The sequence below is a fragment of the Myotis lucifugus genome, unplaced genomic scaffold, assembly GCF_000147115.1.
Source record: "Myotis lucifugus unplaced genomic scaffold, Myoluc2.0 scaffold_102, whole genome shotgun sequence".
Taxonomy (NCBI): domain Eukaryota; kingdom Metazoa; phylum Chordata; class Mammalia; order Chiroptera; family Vespertilionidae; genus Myotis; species Myotis lucifugus.
This window is the reverse complement of record NW_005871150.1, coordinates 126599-148914: the sequence shown is the minus strand read 5'-3', so window position 1 is coordinate 148914 and position 22316 is coordinate 126599. Positions and strand designations below refer to the sequence as shown.

General features: G+C 39.7%; 2 protein-coding genes across 21 annotated transcripts in view; one reads left to right on the top strand and one right to left on the bottom strand.

The window, feature by feature from the left end:
* Positions 1 to 5311, top strand: part of ASAH1 (N-acylsphingosine amidohydrolase 1) — a 33149-nt gene extending 27838 nt beyond the window's left edge. For both annotated transcript variants that reach the window (XM_023757157.1, XM_006092640.3), the window contains 4 exons: positions 2273 to 2404; positions 2503 to 2626; positions 3052 to 3108; positions 4210 to 5311. In XM_023757157.1, coding sequence (XP_023612925.1) covers positions 2273 to 2404; positions 2503 to 2626; positions 3052 to 3108; positions 4210 to 4299 — 403 coding nt within the window. In that variant the 3' untranslated portion in view covers positions 4300 to 5311. The remainder of the gene's footprint in view (positions 1 to 2272; positions 2405 to 2502; positions 2627 to 3051; positions 3109 to 4209) is intronic.
* Positions 5312 to 8602: 3291 nt separating this feature from the next.
* The window catches only part of PCM1 (pericentriolar material 1), an 85203-nt gene continuing 71489 nt past the window's right edge, over positions 8603 to 22316 (bottom strand). For all 19 annotated transcript variants that reach the window (XM_023757132.1, XM_023757135.1, XM_023757137.1 and 16 more), the window contains 9 exons: positions 20632 to 20829; positions 17890 to 17949; positions 17484 to 17619; positions 16500 to 16660; positions 15107 to 15182; positions 14350 to 14606; positions 12168 to 12260; positions 11967 to 12081; positions 8603 to 10747 (listed from right to left, as the gene is read on the bottom strand). In XM_023757132.1, coding sequence (XP_023612900.1) covers positions 10722 to 10747; positions 11967 to 12081; positions 12168 to 12260; positions 14350 to 14606; positions 15107 to 15182; positions 16500 to 16660; positions 17484 to 17619; positions 17890 to 17949; positions 20632 to 20829 — 1122 coding nt within the window. In that variant the 3' untranslated portion in view covers positions 8603 to 10721. The remainder of the gene's footprint in view (positions 10748 to 11966; positions 12082 to 12167; positions 12261 to 14349; positions 14607 to 15106; positions 15183 to 16499; positions 16661 to 17483; positions 17620 to 17889; positions 17950 to 20631; positions 20830 to 22316) is intronic.

The window sequence follows — 22316 nt, the reverse complement described above, 5'->3', positions numbered from 1 at the left end:
ATAGCCCTCAGCCCCTCACCCAGGCTGGCCACACTTCCATGGGGTGAGGGTCCCCACTGGGGGGCTGGACCAGCCTGAAAACGGCCCTCAGCCCCTCACCCAGGCTGGTCAGGTACTCCAGCAGGACCCCACCCTGATCCAGGACACCCTTCAGGGCGAACCTGCAGGCTCCCACCCGTGCACCAGGCCTCTATCCTGTATAAAAGGGTAATATGCAAATTGACCCTAACAGCAGAACCACTGGGAATGACTGGTCACTATGACACACACTGACCACCAGAGGGCAGACGCTCAATGCAGGAGATGCCCCCTGGTGGTCAGTGCGCTCCCACAGGGGGGAGCTCTGCTCAGCCACAAGCCAGGCTGATGGCTGCCAGCACAGCAGTGGTGGCGGGAGCCTTTCCCGCCTCCTCAGCAGCACTAAGGATGTCTGACTGCAGCTTAGGCCTGCTCCCTGATGGCAAGTGGACATCCCCCGAGGGCTCCCGGGCTTCCAGAGGGATGTCTGACTGCCAGCTTAGGCCCGTTCCCCCAGGGAGCGGGCCTAAGCCAGCAGGTGGACATCCCCCAAAAGGTCCCAGACTGTGAGAGGGCACAGGCCGGGCTGAGGGACACCCCCCCTCCCCGAGTGCACAAATTTTTGTGCACCGGGCCTCTAGTTATCTATAATAATAAAAGCATAATATGCTAGTTAGACCGGACGTCCTTCCAGACGTCCTTCCAGATGAAGCTGGGGCTGCAAGGGAAGCCCAGGTCCCAGGTTCCAGGTGCCTGCCGGCGTCTGGAGGGAAGCCTGGGTCCCAGGTACCAGAGGGAAGCTGGTGCCAGCAGCCGGGGGAAAGAAGGCCTACTCTTGCACAAATTTTGTGCATTGGGCCTCTAGTATAGAATAAAATGGGCATCTTTGTCTTGTTCCTGGAGGAAAAGAATTCATTCAGCTTTTCACCATTGAATAAGTTAGCTGTGGGCTCATCATCTATGGCCTTTATTATGTCCCACTTGACATGGTGTATGATTCTTTCAGTATATTGTTTATTTTAAATTATTCATATTAAAATAGAAAAATATTTCCCAGCTTTATCTTCAATTGAAGAATCATTGCAGAATTTTGTAGGTGAATCTCATATGGAATTCTTCATTTGTGTGTGTGGAGTGAGTGTTTAAAGAAAGGAAATTGTTTAAAAAGTTCTGGAAATAGTGCCACTATGAAGGAACCTATACCGAAAATAAAAATCCTGTATAATAAAAGCCCAGTGACCACACAGTACAACCAGAGACCAGAACAACCACAGCTCCTCACCGCAGCCAGCCGCCCCCCAGCGAGCAGTTAAGGGCGATCAGGGAGGCAGAGTGGTTAGGGGCCATCAGGCAGGCAGTGAGCAGTTAGGGGTCAGCAGTCCCAGATTGTGAGAGGGTGTACACTGGGCTGAGGGGGACCCTTCCCCCCTCCCGCCCCCGCACAAATTTCATACACTGGGCCTCTAGTTATATAATAAAATGTCCCTTTAAGTCATAATACCTGTTAACCTAGAACAGTGATGGCGAACCTTTTGACTTTGGCCTGTCAGCATTTTGAAAAACCCTAACTTAACTCTGGTGCCGTGTCACATATAGAAATTTTTTGATATTTGCAACCATAGTAAAACAAAGACTTCTATTTTTGATATTTATTTTATATATTTAATGCCATTTAACAAAGAAAAATCAACCAAAAAAATGAGTTCGTGTGTCACCTCTGACACGCGTGGCATAGGTTCGCCATCACTGACCTAGAAGTTATATTCTGTGCTGGTGCAGAAATCTTATAATAGCAAAACTGCCTTTAGCCAGCACTACATCTAAATGACCTAGAATAAAGGGGCATCAATTCTATTTTTAATGCTTTCCAGGGAATAAGATTTAGTAATCTTCTTTGAAGATCCTCTTTCTTGATTAATAGCCCTAATTTCCAAGGTTTACTCTCTATTCCCTAAGTCCTATATATATAGTAATACTACTTCCTCTTGTTCTATTGTTGAGTGAAAGGCATAGACAATAAGGGTGGAAGATTATCTCTTGAGACTGTTGTGTTTGTCCTTCAGCCTAGAGGGGACATTTCAGATCTGTGTTTCACCACATGGGAGTCAGAGATTGTTCCTCCCTGAGCCATTGCTCACCATCCTTTTTAAAATATGCTCCTCAGATATTTGTTTTCGCTTCATTTCTGTAGTTAAAAAACTTCCATTCCAAGTCAACTAAGAATGTTTCTTTTCTACAACATGTGTTTATGTAGTTATGAAGAAGCCAAGAATATATTGATCAAAACGAAGATACTGGCCCCAGCATACTTTATCCTGGGAGGCAACAAGTCGGGGGAGGGCTGTGTGATTACACGAGAAAGAAAGAAATCTTTGGATGTTTACGAGTAAGTACATTGTTAAAGCAGAGTAGAAGCTAAAGCACAGACTGACATATGTACAGGTTTAAGGCATGGGCCTGAGAGGAATCTCTTTTCGTATCTAGACTCGACCTCCAGCAGGACAGATGGTATGTCGTAGAAACTAACTATGACCGTTGGAAACGTCCCCTCTTCCTCGATGATCGCAGATCAGCTACCAAGGCGTGTCTGAACCAGACAACCCAGGAGGTAAAGAGCATTCAGTGTCAGATATAGGAAGAAATGGCCTCATTAAGATTGTATTAGTTCTGGCATTGTTATTGGGCCTTTGTGGAGTTTATAAGCCTCATGTTATCTGTTATCAATGGATAGTCCCCAGCGAGTTTTTGTTTTGTTTTTAATTTAAAGAGCAAAATTTTGCTGTACTTCCCTTTCTGATTCTGGAAACCACTTAGTGAAGCGAATGATAGACAAGAATTAAAAGGGGAGGAAAAGTCAGAAAAAGTGAAACATGAGAACCGTTACCTGTGTTTCTAACAGTGACCCCAAGGGAAATTCATTTAGGGGCTGGGGAGGTTGATGGACAATGTCTTGGTTTCTAATGACCCATTTGTGTGCATAAGGCTGTTGACGTCTGTATTTAATGCACTGAACAACCTATTTTTATGTTTCAGAATATCTCATTACCAACTATCTATGATATCCTGTCAACAAAACCTGTCCTCAACAAGGTATTTAAAAAATAGATATATATTGCTTTTAGGGAAAGAATTTGGTCCTGTTTTATCTTTCCCTGTTATCATTGGAGAAGTCAGAGCTAGAATCACAAGGCATGTTCAGCTTAAGGCCGACTTTTAAAAATGTTTTTGTGTGACTAAAGTAGTAACTGTTGGGACGGGGCAAAGAAACGGATCATGTGGCTTGGATGTCAGCTTGGTCAGAGTATTGTTTCTAGTTTTGCTTACATGGCATTGAATTAAGTGTAGCGTTTTAGCCTTGACTTCCCCCTGTCCACCAGAATCTTATGCTGTACACTACAACTAGCCTAAAACCTGACCAGAGTCCATTCCGAGGCAGAGCTTTGTGTCTTGGTGGATTAGGGTGTCTCTTAAACTTCATTACATCCTTTTATCTTTTCCCCACACTATAGCTAAAAATGCAGTTTCCTAGTCACCCAATGTACTAATAAGTCCCCCTTGTGTATTCTGGATATACACACCCTGATTTTCCCATTTGTCCTCCTCTTTGGTCCTTCCCCCTAACCCTCCCTAAAATCAGCCTGCCTCCATCACCTCTGCCCGTAGCATTCAATCTGAACCTGGCTCCTGCAAGAAGCCTTCCTTAAGCCCACTGACCCTGCCATACTTCTTGTTTGGCCCATGCCATCATCATGAGAGCTCACAGTGGTTATTTACAGATCCCGTGTGCCTCCTGTGTGTATGCCTTTAATCTACATGCCTGCATAGTGTCCCCCACTGTTTATGGTTTAAGGATAAGGACAGCTAAAGCACAACTGTTCAGACTCCACAGTACACCATTAGGCTCTGGAGGCTGAAGGTTAGTCTTATAGCCTTGCTGGTGAAGCAGCGTGCTGCCCAGGAAGAGACCTTGCTTCTCTCCCAAGCCTATCATATTCACAACCTGGAATAATAGTCTGTTGAAGTCAGTTTAGACTTTATATTATATAACGTTTATTTTATATACTTACTTATATGTAATATTATATATTCATTATTTAATATTAACTTCATAAAGCAGTTCCATAAGAAATGCTAATGTGAATCAGGACATCTTAGAATTGAAAACATCCTTAAAATAAACTTTTTTTTCAGCTGACTGTATTCACAACCTTGATGGACGTTACCAAAGGTCAGTTTGAAACGTACCTGCGGGATTGCCCAGACCCTTGTATCGGCTGGTGAGCACACACCTGGCCTACAGAGTGCACTTTGACGTCAAGGGGGGAGCTCACAGGTGGCCCACGAGTGCAGCCATCGGATCTCTGGCCAAGAACTAAGACTCAGGGCAGCTTCTCTTTCAGGCATGAGCTTGTCCGTGTCTTTGTATGTTTACAATTCACAGGCTATTTGTGCCACAACAGTTGACTGTTCTTATTTACAGATAATTTAAGTACAGCAATCATTTAGAATTTGTTGAGTTTCATTTCACTTTAACATTTGGGGATGGGCAGTTAAACTATCATGGGACCCACTTCTATAGAATAAAGCAAGAGTCTTGTGGGCGCTGAAATCAGCACATCTGCGTAATAGCTACAGCAAATTGTTTTCCACTTTTATCTATAGATTTGTGTATTTTCCTGTATAGCAGTCTTTTCCTCCTGGTACTAATTGCTACTAAAGTTAATACAGTATGCCACTGTCTCCTGTGTGTGACAGCAATGTTATTTCACTAACTTTGAAGGGAGAAATACATCAACTGTGTATTTCTTAATGGGCAATACCTGGGCCTTTGACTCTAAATAGAAGTACTTTTTAGGGGTCATGAAGCAATCAGTATGCAACACAGTCTTTTATACACAAAATGGAGGTGTTTCCTTTTTCATAATGACCCTACCTCCCAGAAACCCCAGGACGTTAGCTTCAAAAACTGAGGCCCAGGTTCTGTGAATTAATAGTAGATAAACAGGTCAGACTTGTGGAAAATGGGATATGAACCCATTTTTTAACCTTCCTAGGGATTATCCACTTAATAGATTTTGAGTTTTTCCTTTTGATCAATATGTATTTTTTTAAACTAAGTAGTTACTAAAAATGTTTTTCAGAAATCAGTATATTTATGAAAAATGCTAATCGCACTTGTTAACTTTTCAAACTCTCACAATTAACTGTGAACTGCATGCCAGTTGGGCATGACTGTATCCACTTCATTTCCATGTCAGTTGTATTCATGACGTCCAATAAAGCATTGTCAGCAGCCTTGTGTGCTGAGTGTACACTACGCGCTGGTTTGAGGGTGGGGGCTATTATGGAGAAATCAAAGCTACTGAGTGTGTCTGAATGACAAGAATTGTGCAAGTGGGTTATTCAGCTTATGACTGGTTACAGTGTTACACGACAATCCTTGCCACTTCTTTTCCCACCGTTACCAGCTCAGTGTGCAGGTGTTCAAAGGCAGCTTTTCCTCCCGGAATGGAGGTGTTCTTGGTTTGTTACCTCAAAATTACAGTGATGCCAGTATTATCTTACTAAAGCAAGAAGAATTATAAGAGAATTTGTGTTAAAATAGGATTCAATTAATGTAAAAAACTTTACTTGGAATTTTGTCCCTCTTATAAAAATGATGTGAGGTAAACTTTTATTATTTTTCTCAAGTAGCCTTTGATACGCACAATAAAATGGGATGCTAATTGTTTCAAACTGATTCCTCAGGACTAAATTAAAGCGTATGAAGGTAATCTATAATAATAAAAACGTAATATGCTAATTAGATCGGACAGCCGAACAACCTTCCAGATGTCCTTCCGGATGAAGCTGGTGCTGCGAGGGCTGAGGCAAGCTGCCGCAGCTTCGAGGGCTGAGCCCCCTGCACGAATTTCGTGCATTGGACCTCTAATCCTATATAATAAAAGGCTAATATGCAAATCAACTGAATGGTGGAACGACTGGTCACTATGACGTGCACTGACCAGTAGGGGCCATACGCTCAATGCAGGAGCTGCCCCCTGGTGGTCAGTGCACTCCTACAGGGGGAGCTCTGCTCAGCCAGTAGCCCTGAGCCGGGCTCACGGCTGGTGAGCACAGCAGTGGTGGTAGGAGCCTCTCCCACCTCTGGGGCAGTGCTAAGGATGTCCGACTGCCAGCTTAGCCATCAGTTGGACATCCCCCGAGGGCTCCCAGACTGCAAGAGGGCACAGGCCGGGCTAAGGGACTCTCCCCACCCCAGTGCACAAATTTCGTGCACCCGGCCTCTAGTCCTATATAATAAGAGGCTAGTATGCAAATCAACTGAACAGCAGAACAACCTGTCGCTATGACGCACACTGATGTTCAGGGGGACAGATGTTCAATGCAGGAGCTGCTCCCTGGTGGTCATTGCACTCCCACAGGGGGAGCGCCGCTCAGCCAGAAGCCAGGCTCACAGCTGGCGAGCAAAGAGGCAGTGGCGGGAGCCTCTCCCACCTCCACGGCAGCACTAAGGAAGCGGGGCCTAAGCCGTCAGTCGGACATCCCCTGAGGGATCCCAGACTGCGAGAGGGCGCAGGCCTGGCTGAGGGACTCTCCCCACCCCCCAAGTGCACGATTTTTGTGCACCGGGTCTCTAGTAACTGATATTAAAATTTGAAGTAGAGTTGTTTACTCTACTTCATGATATATAGTATAGGCAGGCCTATTTATATAATACTTTATATATGCTTATGCATAAATAGGTATACATCTAGAACATAAAAAGATGATTAGGAGGAGATGTTTACAAATAGGTTGACAATGGTCCAACTGTAATTTTAGAAATGCTGGATAATAATCCTGGACTGGTTGCATCCAAACCAGGGCCTATAATTTCTCCACCTAGTTTTGGGTAAGGAGAAAAAGCAAGGGGCAATCATATGTGATATAATCCAAAGTGAAACTGAAAATTATAAAATCCAAAGTTATCTGAAATACTAATTTGTAGCTTAACTGAACTTCATTTATCCATGTCTTAAACATTGGGGGTTGGGAGGGACAGTAAGAGAGAGAATGGAAAGAGGAGAATGAAATGGAAGATAACTAGAATGGTGACACTGGGAAAACTCTACACTAAGATCCACTAGAACGAAGGCTCTTTATCTTTAGACCTCATATCCTTACGTAAAGAGAGGGAAATTACAAAAAGAGTTCAGAGCCAGGACATATTAGAAAAGAACGTTTGTTAAGCAAAGAACATATAGAACCAAGTGTGGGTTCTAGTAGATCCCCTCCTTCCTGTGCCTTTCTTTCCTCAAACATGGATACATATGTGATGCCTTACATTTGTGTAGCACTCGTCATCAAAACATTTACATGAACATTGGACAGACTAACCCATATTCCCCTTCTAGGAAAATACTGAATATCCAACAGGTGAAGGAGCAATGGAGATGGAAGAACTCTTTAATTGTCCACAGTCTCACTAAAAGAGAGGTTTAACACAAATGTTAAGTATCACTAATGTGAATTGGCATAGCACTTTATATTTTAAAAGTCTATGACGGTGTGGCTCGGTTGGGTGTTGTCCCTTGCACTGAAAGGTTGCCAGTTCAGTTCCAGTAAGGCATATGCCAGAGTTGTGGCTGATTGATGCTTCCTTCTCCCTTTCTCTCTCAAAATCAATTATAAAAAATATTTTTAAAAACTCTTTCATGATGTCATTTGATCAATAGGATGGCCTTAAACAGGCTGCTATACTCTGGGAGATATAGTTCATTAAAGGTGAGGATTTTTAGCAATATAACAATATTTACAACTATTATTTATTTTAAGTTAATCACATGTGATTTGATAGACCTAAATATCAGGGATAACTAACTACACATAGCAAGTCTTAATGCAAGAATATTACCATGGATGCAGAGTGGGGTGGTGAGGTGGGGGTGGGCTGAAGGAGGTCGATGGGGGGAAAAAGGGGACATGTGTAATACTTTCAACAATGATTTTTTTTAAAAAGATTATTATATGAGAACTCTGTTGTACTGAAACTTTACAACTTTTCAAAATAACCAGTTTTCTGTAAATTGCTGGCCCAAAGGTTCTTTTTTTAAAATATATTTTTATTGATTTCAGAAAGAGGGAGGGAGAGGGAGAGAAACATCAATGATGAGAGAATCATTGATTGACTGCCTCCTGCACACCCATTACTGGGGATTGATCCTGCAACCCGGGCATGTGCCCTTGACCAAAATCAAACCCGGGACCCTTCAGTCCACAGGTGTCGGCTCTATCCACTGAGCCAAACTAGCTAGGGCTCAACGGTTCGTTTATGGATATTTCTGAGTCTGGGCAGATGAAATAAATTGGTAATTAAAACTCTTCTTGTATCTGAATCAAAGTCATTTGTAGGTATTGGATTCTCCCATTCCTTAATCAGAAGCACCAGCAATATGAGGAAAGAACCAGACATGTAAAGACAGCAAATGCTAAAGTAACAATTAGAGTTGTACAGCAAGTTCAAGAAACACTGCCTCTTCCAGGATAGGTGACAAGGCAACCACATTTTTACAGTGAAATAAGTGAAATCCAGAACCAATTATTTTGTTAACAGATCAAGAATGGCCTGTTTATATTAAAGTTAGCAACAAGCCGGAAATATGCCATTTAAAGTTTACATACATACAAAAATGTTTTCCACATAAGATAGATAGTAAGAAATAGTAGAGCATACCTGCACTGTAAGAAAAATGGTCTCAAGTTTAATAAATCGTCTCTCTGGCTAGTTGATATGTCATTTTTCATGTTTTGATTTCTTTTTACATCTAATTGTCAAGCCCCAATTCTGGAATAAATTCTAAGCATAAATATGTCAATTTAAATGAAAATGCAATTCAGGCTCATATGCAGGATATACATTTATTAACAGTGAAAAAGCATTTACCCAAAGTGAATGTTACAAAATACAAAGAGTACCTGCACAGTCTGTTGAGCTCACTATGCAAACATTATCCCAACCTGTGTAGGGTTCTCTCTCATTTTGACCTTTTCTCCCTCTTTTATTTCTAACCAAATTTTTAACTTATAAATTAAGACAGACAGGAATATTAAATACCTAACTCTTTAGCAACAGCTACTAGAGAAAAACATATGAAACTAGTTATTTGCTCTCAAGCTCTAGGTATTTTAAAACTTAATTACCTACTAAAATGATTACAGCAGCTATAACGTAAGTCAAACAAGTCTGATAAGGTTCATAGGTACTACAGTAACAACTAAGATACAAGTACAACTCTTCCATTATATCCACCCTTAACATGCATACAGAGGGAGAGAGAGTCAATATGTGAGGCTTGGCTTGAGTACGAAAATGAAGTTTTCCCCTCCTATACAACCTAAAAAACAAACACAGAATTGGAGTATACATAAAATTTAATTTATTGTTTCAATTTCCCTGAAGCCAAGCCAACTGGATATGAATTCCTGATTCTGGAATGACAGTCTTCTGAATAGATTTTACTCAAGTAGGAGATATATGTCTCACACAATTCTAAATTAAGTAGCAACACAGTAAATGTCCTCATAGGAAAATGTTCGTTTAATACTCCCTGATTGGACATTGCCGTTTTACACTGAGGTATCAGGGAGGTAAGAATTTTAAAGGAATACCAACCAATTTTTATAGGGTATTTGTCATTTTTTAACAAATTTAAAAGATACCTGGAATAAATAACTGTTCACTGGTTCTGTGGAGCCTTACTAGGTATATGGCAAGTTTGGGATCTAAGGTAAACCATCTTTTAAAAGCTGGCTGACTTAGTAATGAAGTCATATAGATTTTCATTACTCAATACTTATCTCCCTCACTACTCACAGAAGCAACTGCTATGCTTTGGTCTTAAACTATCATCTCAATAGTTCATCCAAAGGCATACATAACCTTAATGTTCTGATACATGAATTTATTTCTATTAATCCACACTTGGAAGAGCTCGGTTTTTCATTTAAAATTAACTATAATGTTACTGTCTGTGCAGAAATGTGCTCTAATTATATAAAACATATTTCTTTTCAGATGGAGACAACATAGATAGGAATAAAATTCTGGAAATTATCTAATCAGTACTAAGGACATGTGTTCTAAACTTATCCAATTTGAATAGAGTATTAATATATATTATACGATAACTTCACAGATATCCCAGAAACCTTTATAACCTGTCCTATCTTGCACAGGAATAAGATACGAACATTAGACCCAAGAGCAGTAACACTGGCATTACTTGGAAGTCTGCCATAATGGCTAGACTTTATAATAGTGTATTTCTCTAACTCTCGACCACTACCTCTTTGAACAGCCTAATTACATAGAGCAGTATCTTGCTATATGGAATTCAACATAATTTCCAAAAAAGATACTTTATAGGTAAGTTCAAACTTTATTTAAAACTACATTTTAAATTCAACATTACCAAACATCACAATGGGGGGGGGAAAAGGAAAGAGAAAGAGAAAACCCCACAGTGTATCAAGGCTTGAATCTGTTCAGAAGTTAGTTTCTTATGTTAACTGCCATGGGCAGAAATTAGCACACCTATCAAAAATGCAGTGTCAAACTAATATACATTTTTATACAGCTCAAAAAAGATGTTTATTTAGAACCATTTTCATATATGCATTGACTATGTAAAGAGAGAGTCAGATGAGCCTCTGAAGACATCTCATGTGCTTTGGGCCCCCACTGTTTCTGAAAAACAAAATAATAAGGCCTTATAAATTACTTGAATCAAAATTTTACTTACTAGAATTTACTTTAATATTTTTGTCTTCCATTAAAATTTTCACTTTTAATATAAAGTTATTACCAAGGAAATACTAATTTACTTTGCTACGATAATTCCCTGATAACACACAGTGCGAGTTTTAAAAGAATAGATGAGGGTTTCTGTTTTAAGATGACAGACTTCTGAGCAGATACTTCCTCTCTCTCTCTCAGCGATGGGGGGTGGGGTAGGTGGGGTAGGTGGGGGGAGTGTAAAAATGAATAAATCCAAACCAACAAAGGAAGAGTGGTTCTGAGAGAACAGAGGACAGAAGACACCATCAAGTTCCCAGACGCTGAAACAGGTTCAGTGAGAGTGGAAGAAGCCGCGGCCTGGACACACTATGAGACAGGTACAGTTGAAATGGCAACTAGGCTGAAGACTGGGAAATTAACTGAAAGTTTGATATTTGGTCTGCCCTTCACCCCATTTCTAAAACAAAAATCTTACATGATTTTAATTAATGATAAATTGATAGACAACAACAAAAATCTTTGGACCTTGATGCAAGAACTGCTCCTTTGAATGGCCCAGAGGTTGTGCTATTAGACTATAAAGGAAATCTGGGACTATCACTTGGCTCTGCGATGAATCATGTTTATATCGAACCAGCTTCAGGAAAATAGAGAAGATTTTGTCGACCTGCGGACTGAAGGGTCCCGGGTTCAATTCTGGTCAAGGGCACATACCTCAGTTGCAGGCTTGATCCCTGGCCCTGGTCCGGGCCTGTGCAAGAGGCAACTCATCAATGTGTCTCTCTCACATAGATGTTTCTCTCTCTGTGTGTCTCTCCCCATCCCTGTCACTCTCTCTAAAAATCAATGGAAAAACATCCTCAAGTGAGGATTAACAACAAAAATAAAAATAAGTGTGTTTACTTTAATAACCTTAATAATGTAAGAAATGATGAAAACTGAACAGAAGGAAAAAGGAAGAAGGAAGGAGTAACTGGGTAATGACCAAAGCTGATGAAACTAGAAAATGTATATTAAAAATAACAAAGGCAACAAACAGAAAACCAAAAAACCCCAATATGAACATTGAAAGGAGAGGTAGGTCTAAATACCCACTTTCCATTTATGAATGATGGTGTAAGACTGAGTAAATTTTCAATATGATATGGTTAAAACTAATAACTCATACCAGGTTCCTTTAGTGTCTGAGAATTCCCAGCTAATTCTTCATTCTGCATTTCACAGATTTCACCAGATAAATGGTTTTCCTGTTCTTCTTCTACCATTTTCTTCCTTAGATCTGCCTTTGGAATGATGAAAAAAAAACCAAAATCATTTTCATCTTAGTATTTGTTATAAAAAATAAGTTTAATTAAAGAGAGCCACATACCTCTGAATATATTGTCAGTTTGAGTGGTAAATCTTCAACTTTCACAAAGTCATCTTCATCAGATTTTTGACTTATATTACCAGATTCTGCTTCCTGTAATATAAACAAATTAGCATTTAATGAAGGCAATCCACTTCATCTCTGTATTTAAAACCAAAGTCACCCATGCCAAGAGACAAAATTCTATCATCTTTGGTTTTCTAATATAATTAAACTCTATAATGAAACAGAAACCTAGAGTTCACAGGAAGGGTTGCACACTTTCAGGAAGGGAACAGACTTTGTGTTTTTGTTTTCATTTTATAAAACAAAGAGCCAGTTTCTACGGGCTATAGGAGGAAATAATTGGCTAAAATAATCAGAAGAAAAACGCTTGGTCCTTGATATGTTTACAGAATACATCAGAGCTGTATCCAGCAGAATCTAAGTAAACATTTACAGACTTTCAATATCAATCTGTGGAAGCTCAACCAGAAAAATGAGGCAGGAATTTAGTACTCATATCTGTGACCAGCTCACACTGGAACTTGAATTCTCTTAGTTCTCTCAAGTTTTAATAGTATTCTTATCCTACCATTACCCAAGTGGAAACTGTAGGTTTTTCTTTTTCTTGAACCATTTCTCACCCATCTCCCATTTAGCTTCTATTTTGTATTTATATGATAATGGAGACTCCTAACATTGCTCCCATGACAACATATTTTATATAGCCATCAGATTCTTCTTCAAAAACCATGACTATAAACATTTCACTTTCTTATGCAAAAACCTTCAGTAGTGTCCTTGCCTCAAATTCAAGACCCTTACAGTGGTTCTCAACCTTCCTAATGCCGTGACCCTTTAATACAGTTCCTCATGTTGTGGTGACCCCCAACCATAAAATTATTTTTGTTGCTACTTCATAACTGTAATTTTGCTACTGTTATGAATCGTAATGTAAATATCTGCTATGCAGGATGTATTTTCATTGTTCGTGACCCATAGGTTGAGAACCACTGCTTTATAATCTAATTTCAAGTTAATTTCATGCAGTACTTCATTCAGCAACTCATCAAATGGTAATAGGAATAAATCTAACATGTAACTTTAAGAGTTTTGGGTGCATAATTTTACTGTTAATGAAGAAAATAAAACAGAGTTGAGAATTACTTTTTCTTCTAATGTTTTTTGAAACATTTTAAGCCCCTTTTTTGAGAAATTATAAAAACATAATTGTAAATCTATCTTTAGGAAGAAAATTGATGTAAATTTTAAAAATACAGGAAACACATTCTTTAGACCTAAGAGTACATTGTTATAAATCCCTTCATTTTTGCTGATAAAACAAAGTATATAAAATATACACAACCCAAGAATCCAAAAAATAAACCTGTTTGCTGTAAAATTAAATTAATACAAAGGTCCTGATTTGGTAGCGTATTTCCTAGCATTGTTTTCTGTCATTCAGTGTATAGGCATAAAGACTCTTTTGCTGCCCAGCTGCTGTGGCCTGGTGTTTGAGCATCAACCTGTGATCCAGGAGATTTCCGGCCAGGGCACATGCCCTGATTGTGGGGCTCAATCACCAATGGGGGGAGGGGGAGTGTAGGAAACAGCCAATCAATGATTCTCTCTCATCACTGATGTTTCTCTCTCTCTCTCCCTCCCTCCCTCCCTCCCTCTCTCTCTCTCTCTCTCTCTCTCTCCCTCCTCCCTCCTTCCCTCCCTCCCTCTCCCTTCCTCTCTGAAATCAATAAAAATATATATTTTTTAAAAGACTATTGCTGTCAAATTGTTTTATTTCCCATTCCAAATGTAAACTTTCAGGTTTATCAAAATTTATGAAATGCTGTAAACAGTTGAAAAGTCATGTGTGAGTAGTGTAAGAGAGTAATGCTGACCCAAATATCATTATCCTATCAGATCTGAACTGAAAAATGAACTCCCTTCAGTTCGCCACCTTAAATTCATCTCTTCAGCTCTCAAAATTATAAACAGAACAGCTTTTAGGTATTGAGATAGTCACCTTAATCACCCTTCTGTTCAAGTTTAAAATAAGTTTGATTAAGAAATAAAGATATTGACAGTTTCTAAACCTAAACATAAAGGTTGCGTTTACATGCTGAAAATGTTAACCTGAAAATAAAGAAATATGCAGAGAAATGAAATGCAGAAATATTTAGAAAGGTAAGTGGATACATACATAGTCATTTACTAACACTGGAGATTCAGTATCAGGACTTCCAGCCAGAGAACTGTCAGGAGTTTCCGGAGCAGATTTAACTTCTTTGACTCTAGGCACCAAGGTTTCAATTTCAGTTAAAGGTAAAGGCAAAGCGCTAGGCTGTTTAGATGAATCAGTGGTAGTAAGCGAGTCCTTTTGGACAGTACTACTTAGAGGTTGCTCATTTTCCAAGATATTGAGGTAACACGGTTTCATAGGAGCACTATCCTGGTCATCTGTCATAAAGAAAAATCTCTGCATTAGTGTAATGTAACAGCTGTTAAATTTTATTACTACACGAAATAAAGGCAGTATGTATGAGTCAGAGCATTTAAGACATTTAAGAACAAAAGAAAGGCAACTATAATTTTTCCTTAACAGTTTTCAAATTTAATTGGGGTTGTTTTAAATATTAGATTCCTAAAATCCATCTGATTTCTAATGAAGCAGGAATTACAGGTGTTGTTTTTTAATCCCCCACATTTCTATCTAAAGATGTCTTCCTTATAGATTTTTTTCTGTGTATTTAGGTATGTCATCTTTTCTTTAACAACTGTTGGCAGAAAACAAAGCCCTAATGTTTTCTACATTATTAGGGGGAGAAAAGGGGCATACATTAGGCCCAAAATACCTTCAAACTTACATTAGCTAAGAATATTTTTTTCTTTTCAATTTTTAAGCACATAAATAGCACTTTAAATAATCTTAAAATTGAATACTTATTTAGATTTCTTACCTTTACTAGTAGTGGGTTCTTGTTCTGATGGTACATTTTTGCTTTCTGCTGATTTTTCAAAGTTCTGTTGAAGAACCTAGAAGGAAAAAAATAATGTTTTGATAGTAAGGCCTAAAATATATGGTCACTATACAGGTGGTTACTACTATGTGGCTTTTGTCCAACCTGAGACCTTCATGCAAAAGAATTTAAAAATATCTTCTAAAAGTATTTCAAGGAGGTTGTGACTGCAATTTCAAGATAACTAAGTAAAAAAGTTTCCTCTTTCTGTAAAGAACCTCAAATACACAGAACTAGGAATATTATGGATTCCACTATTTTTTATTATTTTTTTCAGGTCAGACTCTATCCTAACCATTTGTACGCCATAAGCATTTATAGACACAAGTGGTGGACCTTTTTAAATTAAATTCAAAATACCGTGGCAGTTAACTGGTTAAATAAAACTTACACCTGTTTATATGTAGACTAGAGGCCTGGTGCACGAAATTCGTGCACGGGTGTGTGTGTGTGTGTGTGTGTGTGTCCCTCAGCCCAGCCTGCACCCTCTCCAATCTGGGACCCCTCGAGGGATGTCCAACTGCCCTCTCACAATCCAGGACTGCTTGCTCCCAAACTACCTGCCTGCCTGATTGCCGCTAACCACTTCTGCCCGCCAGCCTGATCACCCCCTAACCACTCCTCTGCCAGCCTGATTGATGCCTAACTGCTCCCCTGCCGGCCGGATTGCCCCTAACTGTCCTCCCCTGCTGGCCTGGTCCCTTCCAACTGCCCTCCCCTGCCGGCCATCTTGTGTGTTGGTGTGATGGTCAATTTGCATATTACCTCTTTATTATATAGGATGATAAAAGAATGGAAGAGGAACTGACCAGGAGGGGCAAATGATGAACAAAGCTAGGTGCCTTCAGCAGCAGGAGAAAACAAAAACTGAGATTCACCTCATAATTAGAAGTGCCAGATTCTAGAAAGGAATATTGTGGTGGGGAGTTGGTGATGAAAAGGGGGTGGTGGTGGATATATGAATTCGTTTAAGGAAAATGTGGACACCTAGGTTCCTTCCCCTCAACTTCAACAGAAAACGGGAGATTGCATTTTGGAGAAATTAGTAATTCTCAGGCCTAGGGGGCCATCTGGAGTAGGAGTGGGGTATGGAAAGCATGAATGAGGACAGGACAAAGCATCTCATTGAAAACAGGATTCAGTGAGTCTGTATAATGGTGAGACCCTCAGCCCCATTCTCACATCTAGCTCCAGAATACCAGCAGCCAAGGATATTTTAAAATTTGGTATTCATGAGCATGAGAATGGTGAAGCTGTAAATTTTGACATCTTTAAAAAGGATCTGCTTTTAGTAGTTAAGATGGGGGAAATGTGTTAATCTACACTGGGATACCTGATCATCGTGTTCATTTTCTTCTGTAGTTTCAGTGTTAGCCTGAAGTGAAGTCTGGACATCTACAGGTCCCTCTTCAAATTCTTCTATTTCTTCATCTTCATTCTCATCTTCTCCACTTCCATAATTAGTCAGTGCTTGAGTTTCAGCTTTGGACAAATCTATGATGGTTAACACAATTTTTTGGTAAATTTTCAGCACTTAATAATAGCTACAATTTATTGCATTCTTATACTGTCCAAGTGCTTTTTAAGAAATAAAAAATATTTTTATGAATTTCAGAGAGGAAAGGAGAGGGAGAGAGAGAAACATACATCAATGATGAGAGAATCATTGATCAGCTGCCTCCTGCACGCCTACTGGGGATCGAGCCCGCAACCCGGGCATGTGCCCTTGACTGGAATCAAACCTGGGACCCTTCAGTCTGCAGGCTGATGCTCTATCCACTGAGCCAAACCACCTAGGGCTTGTCCAATTGCTCTACATAAAACATCTAAAATCTTCAAAACAGTAAGTACTAGAAAAAACTGTGGTGCAGAAACAAGTAATTTAGTCAGGATTACACTGCAATTCAAATTCAGAGTTGTCAGACACCTAATTCTATAGTCATTACATTTCACCAAACTGTTTTAATAAGAGACCTATAAAGAACAAGTATATGGCCCTGGCTGGTGTTCTCAGTAGTTAGAGCATCGACCTTTGTACCAAAAGGTGGAGGGATGGATTCCCAGTCTAGGGCCAGTAGCTGGGTTGCAGGTTCAATCCCTGGCCCAGTCAGGACACATGTGGGAAGCAACCAATCGATTTGTCTCTCTCACATAGATGTTTTCTCTCTCTCTCTCTCTCTCTCTCTCTGCACCCCCACCCTTCCACTCTCTCTAAAAATCAATGAAAAAAATATTCTTGGGTGAGGATTAACAACAACAAAAAAACAAACCAACAAAGAACAAGAGTATGATCCTAGCATGAACCCTTTAAACTTACTAATAGACACTGGACATTCTTCACTTTCTTCATCTTCCTCTTGATCAGAAATATCAGATCTCACATTTTTGGGAGCGTCACCATCATACCCCTCAGATGTTTCAGTCTGCTTAACTGTTTCGGTCTCATCCTTGTCCTAGCCACAAATAAATTTGAGCAATTAATTTCTTAAAGTACATTTTAAAAAGATACATAGTAAGTCTATCATAAAAATTAGTAATAGTCATTATCTAATAAAAAACACAAAGAATCATTTTAGTTTTGCTTTTAAAAGAAATAAAGATTTGTCAGAAGAAAGGATATTTGATAATATACTCTGCTCTCAAACATTAAGGTAAAAGCTATTAAAATCATTTAATCTCATTTTGAAAGCATTATTTTTAGGCACAAATTAATTAGCACGTACTCTGTCTGCATCAATTTCTGCAGCAGGTGAGCCATGATCTCCTTCAAGAATCCTTTTGGCCTATAAGCAAATAAACAATTTTAGGGGTAACCTTTCAGCATTACACTTTTGTATTCAGTAAATTTTAACAAAGGCTGCATCATCCAAAGAGTTGAATGCTTCTTAGAAATGTAAATTAAACTTTTATTTAAATCTTTTAAATTAACAAAACCAAAGCAACACTGCCAACTGATATCTCCTTAGATTCAGAAGAGGTATTTCAAATTTACTAAGTCTAAAACAAAAATCTAAATGCTATCCTCCATTAGTCTTCCCAGTCTCAGCAAATGGCCCTTCATTTACACAAACGCCCAAGTGAGGAAGCAGCCTGTACTTTTATTATCAACATCAAAACTATTAGAATGCCTTATTGACTCAATCATCGAAGTGTACCTGTTGCTGAACACTCAGCTAGGACACCTCATTTCTTAACTGGACTAACAATAGCCTTATAATTGGTCTCTCTGCCTCTTTCTCTACTCTCCTAAATTCCTGTTCAATATGGTATCCAGACAAAAATCTTAAATTGCACATGAGATTACATCACTCCTCTATTTGAAACTTTCCTATGGATTTCTATCATGCTTAGAATAAAATGAAAGGTCCTTATCACAGTTTGTAAGGCTCTGTAATTTGGCTTAATCTACTTCTGTGAATTCACCCTCCTACACTCTCAATTCATTTAATGTGTTCCTGCCTCCCTGGCTTTCTCCCTGTTCTCCAAACTGCTCAATCCTGTCTTAGAGTCTTCACACTTAAGTGCTCTCCTCCCGGAATGCTCATCCCCTTCAGCATCATTATAAATCCCTTGTCTTTCATGTCTTAGCTCCTATTTCCCCTCCTCAAGACAGCCTTATGAGATTGCCTATCTAAAGAGTCCTCTCGATCATTTATTATGTTATTATCCTGTTTTATTTTTTTCAAGCTCTAAGCAATGGCTGAAACTTATGTCTAGAATAAAAACATACAAAGTGTGAAACAGATGGCTTGACTTTATCTACTTTGTATTGAAGGAGGAAAGGTTATCCCATTATATTTTGGGTCTTGACCTGCTTTCCCTTTCATGATTAGGGAGTCAAGAATAGGGTGCAGATCTAGAGATACCTCAAGTTGAGGGAAAAAACCTCATCCAATTTCACACGTGATCAAGACTAACTTAATAGGGTATAAGAAGCTAGAGGGATGTGCAACCAAGTCCTAACTGACAAATGAGTGTGTGTGTGTTGACTGGGTGATACATATGCCCAGGGAATCTACTGGGGTAGGCAAGAGCTGCAGCAGGCATCCTCTTCTCTGCACCCTGAATAAGTGACAAGAACGTGAACCTCACAATGCAAATTTAGCATCATTTCCTGTCTGCATGCCTGATCTGTAGACACTAATGTTACCACAGAGATTAAGTACGGGGCTAGCACATGTACTGATTTATAATGTGATTAACTGGTATTACTTTAAAATGGCTTTTCTGAGGTCAAGTATGATTTTAGTTATGAATAATAATAACTATATTTATAGGCTAACTAGAGGCCCGGTGCACAAAAATTTGTGCACTCGGGGGGGGGGGGGGGTCCCTCAGCCTGGCCTGTGCCCTCTCGCAGTCTGGGACCCCGCAGGGGATGACCACCTGCTGGCTTAGGCCCGCTCCCCGGGGGATTGGGCCTAAGATGGCAATCAGACATCCCTCTGGCAGCCCGGCAGCCCTCGGGGGATGTCCACTTGCCAGTGGGGAGCAAGCCTAAACTGCAGTTGGACATCCTTAGCACTGCTGAGGAGGCAGGAGAGGCTCCCACCACCACCGCTGTACTGGCAGCCATCAGCCTGGCTTGTGGCTGAGCAGAGCTCCTCCCATGTGAGAGCGCCCTGACCACCAGAGGGCAGCTCCTGGATCGAGCATCTGCCCCCTGGTGGTCAGTGTGTGTCACAGTGACCAGTCATTCCCAGTCCTTCTGCTGTTAGGGTCAGTTTGCATATTACCCTTTTACTATATAGGATAGAGACCTGGTGCACGGGTAGGGGCCAGCTGGTTTGCCCTGAATGGTGTCCTGGATCAGGGTGGGGTTCCGCTTGGGTGCCTGGCCAGCCTGGATGAGGGGATGATGACTGTTTGCAGCTGGTCACACCCCCTTCAGGGTGGGGGTCCCCACTGGGGTCCCTGGCCAGTCTGGGTGAGGGGCTGAGGGCCGTTTTCAGGCTGGTGGGTGACTGAAGCTCCCAACCTCTCCTTTTTTTCTTTTTTTTTATTCTGGGATTTATTTACCTTCTATGGCTGTCACTGGAACTGAGAGCCAGCTTTAGCTCTGAGGCTCGGCTCCAGCTCTGAGACCTCAGCTGCTGAAAGCAGGTATCTGGGTTTGTTTGGCTTCTATAATTGAAACACTGTTGCAGCTCCAGCTCTGAGGCCCGGCTGGCTGAAAGCAGGTTTCTGGAGTTTGTTTAGCTTCTATAATTGCAACATTGTTTCTTAGAGTGCAGCTCAGAGCTGGGCGGCAGCAAGTGGGGAACCTTGGCTTCCTCCATCACTGGAGGAAGCCTCTGGTTCGCTTCAGCTGCCTGGCTGCCAGCCGCCATCTTGGTTGGCAGTTAATTTGCATATCGCCCTAATTAGCCAATGGGAAGCGTGTCGGAGGTACGGTTAATTACCATGTTTGTCTATTATTAGATAGGATTATGATTACTTCTAAAATAAAAATGAATGCTCTTTACCTCTTTGGCATAAGATTGTATCACTCCAGCTGCTTCTATTTTTCTTTTGCATCTCTGTTTAACAGTCATACTATTATTATCCAAATCTTGCATGAGTTTAAAGAAAGCCAACTCATTAAACAACACTTCAGATATCTCTACAAGAAGATCCTCTCCACAGTCTTTCAGTTTTCTTCCAGCAAATTTTGCCAGTGAATCCTATTGAAATAACCAAATATTTTAAGTTTACAGTGAATGTCAACTGTGGATAAAGCAATACAAATCTAAATTATAATAGTCATCTAGTAAAAAAAAACAACCAATTTTATTAATTTTTAGTATTGAAAAAACCTCAACTCTATTCAAACTGAAATACACCATCAAATAAACAAGTCTGCTATATTTCAGACACTTCTTAATAAAACCACTTATCTTTTTCTTTCTTCCTAAAAATATGAACTATACTGTTTAGAAAACAGGCAAATAACTATGATATCTGGTGTCCCCTCCCTCCAAAAACTATCTTATCTAGTACAATAATGGAAAGAAGTACAAATAGTGGTACCTGTGGAAAAAAAATAATTGAACAGGTTTCATAAGAAAAAAGTAATTTAAGCTCTTGCTCATGAAAAACTTTCAATACTTTAAGCAAGATTTAATGTACACTACCCTTATTCTTCATGAGTCCCCTTGTGAAAAAAATAAATCAGGAGTAGGATAAAAGAAAAGCAGATTTTCTGAGATGTAGAAAAAAAAATCTTATTTCCAAATTTATACTTTGGGATTTTCCCAGGATTATGATTATAGTAGGCAAAATTGAGGCAGGACTACATGGATCTTGATAAACAAAAAGTATTTAAATTACTCTTTCAACCTGATTCTAAAAGGGAGTTATTTCTTCATGTAGAAATAAGCTAACTAAATTTATAAAAATACATTTATTTAAAAATTATCTTAAGCATTCTTAAACAATGGATAATACCACTGATGTCTTATATTCCTTATAAGTTATATGTTAGTTATATTAAATAGATCCAGGACAATTTAAAAACTACATATAATTTATACTTTAGTCCAAATAAAAACAAAATGGAAAATTATAGTGATGGAAATTTGCATCAAGCTTAGGGTTTTAAAAATTAGCAAAGTGCCCAGTGGTGTGGCTCAGAGGTTGAGTGTCAACCCATGATCCAAGAGGTCACAGGTTCAATTTCCAGTCAGGGAACATGCCCAGGTTGCAGGCCCGTTCCCCAGTAGAGGGTGCAGAAGGCAGCCAATCGATGGTCCTCGCTCATCAATGTTTCTCTCTCTCTCTCTCAAGAAAAAAAAACACTAAAACAAAAATATCAGAGCAATAATACTGTTTGTAAAATCAACTTAAACACAGGAATAGGAAGGAAAAATTATATAGAAAAATTTTGTAATAAACATTTTTAAAATGTATTTTCTAGTTTGGAATAACAATACACATCATAGAACTATCTCAGTGGGAAAATATACAGATGAATTTAATCATAGAGATTTTTATTATATGGAGTATGTAAGGTACCCTTACCTAACACAGGATTCTCTCAGCCTTAGCACTATTAACATCTCACTAGATGCTGGATGCCTCCCTGCCTGTTGTGACAAATAAAATGTCTACAAACATGGCTAAATGTCTCCTTGGAGGGAAAATGACCCCCGCCCCCTTGAGAATCACTACT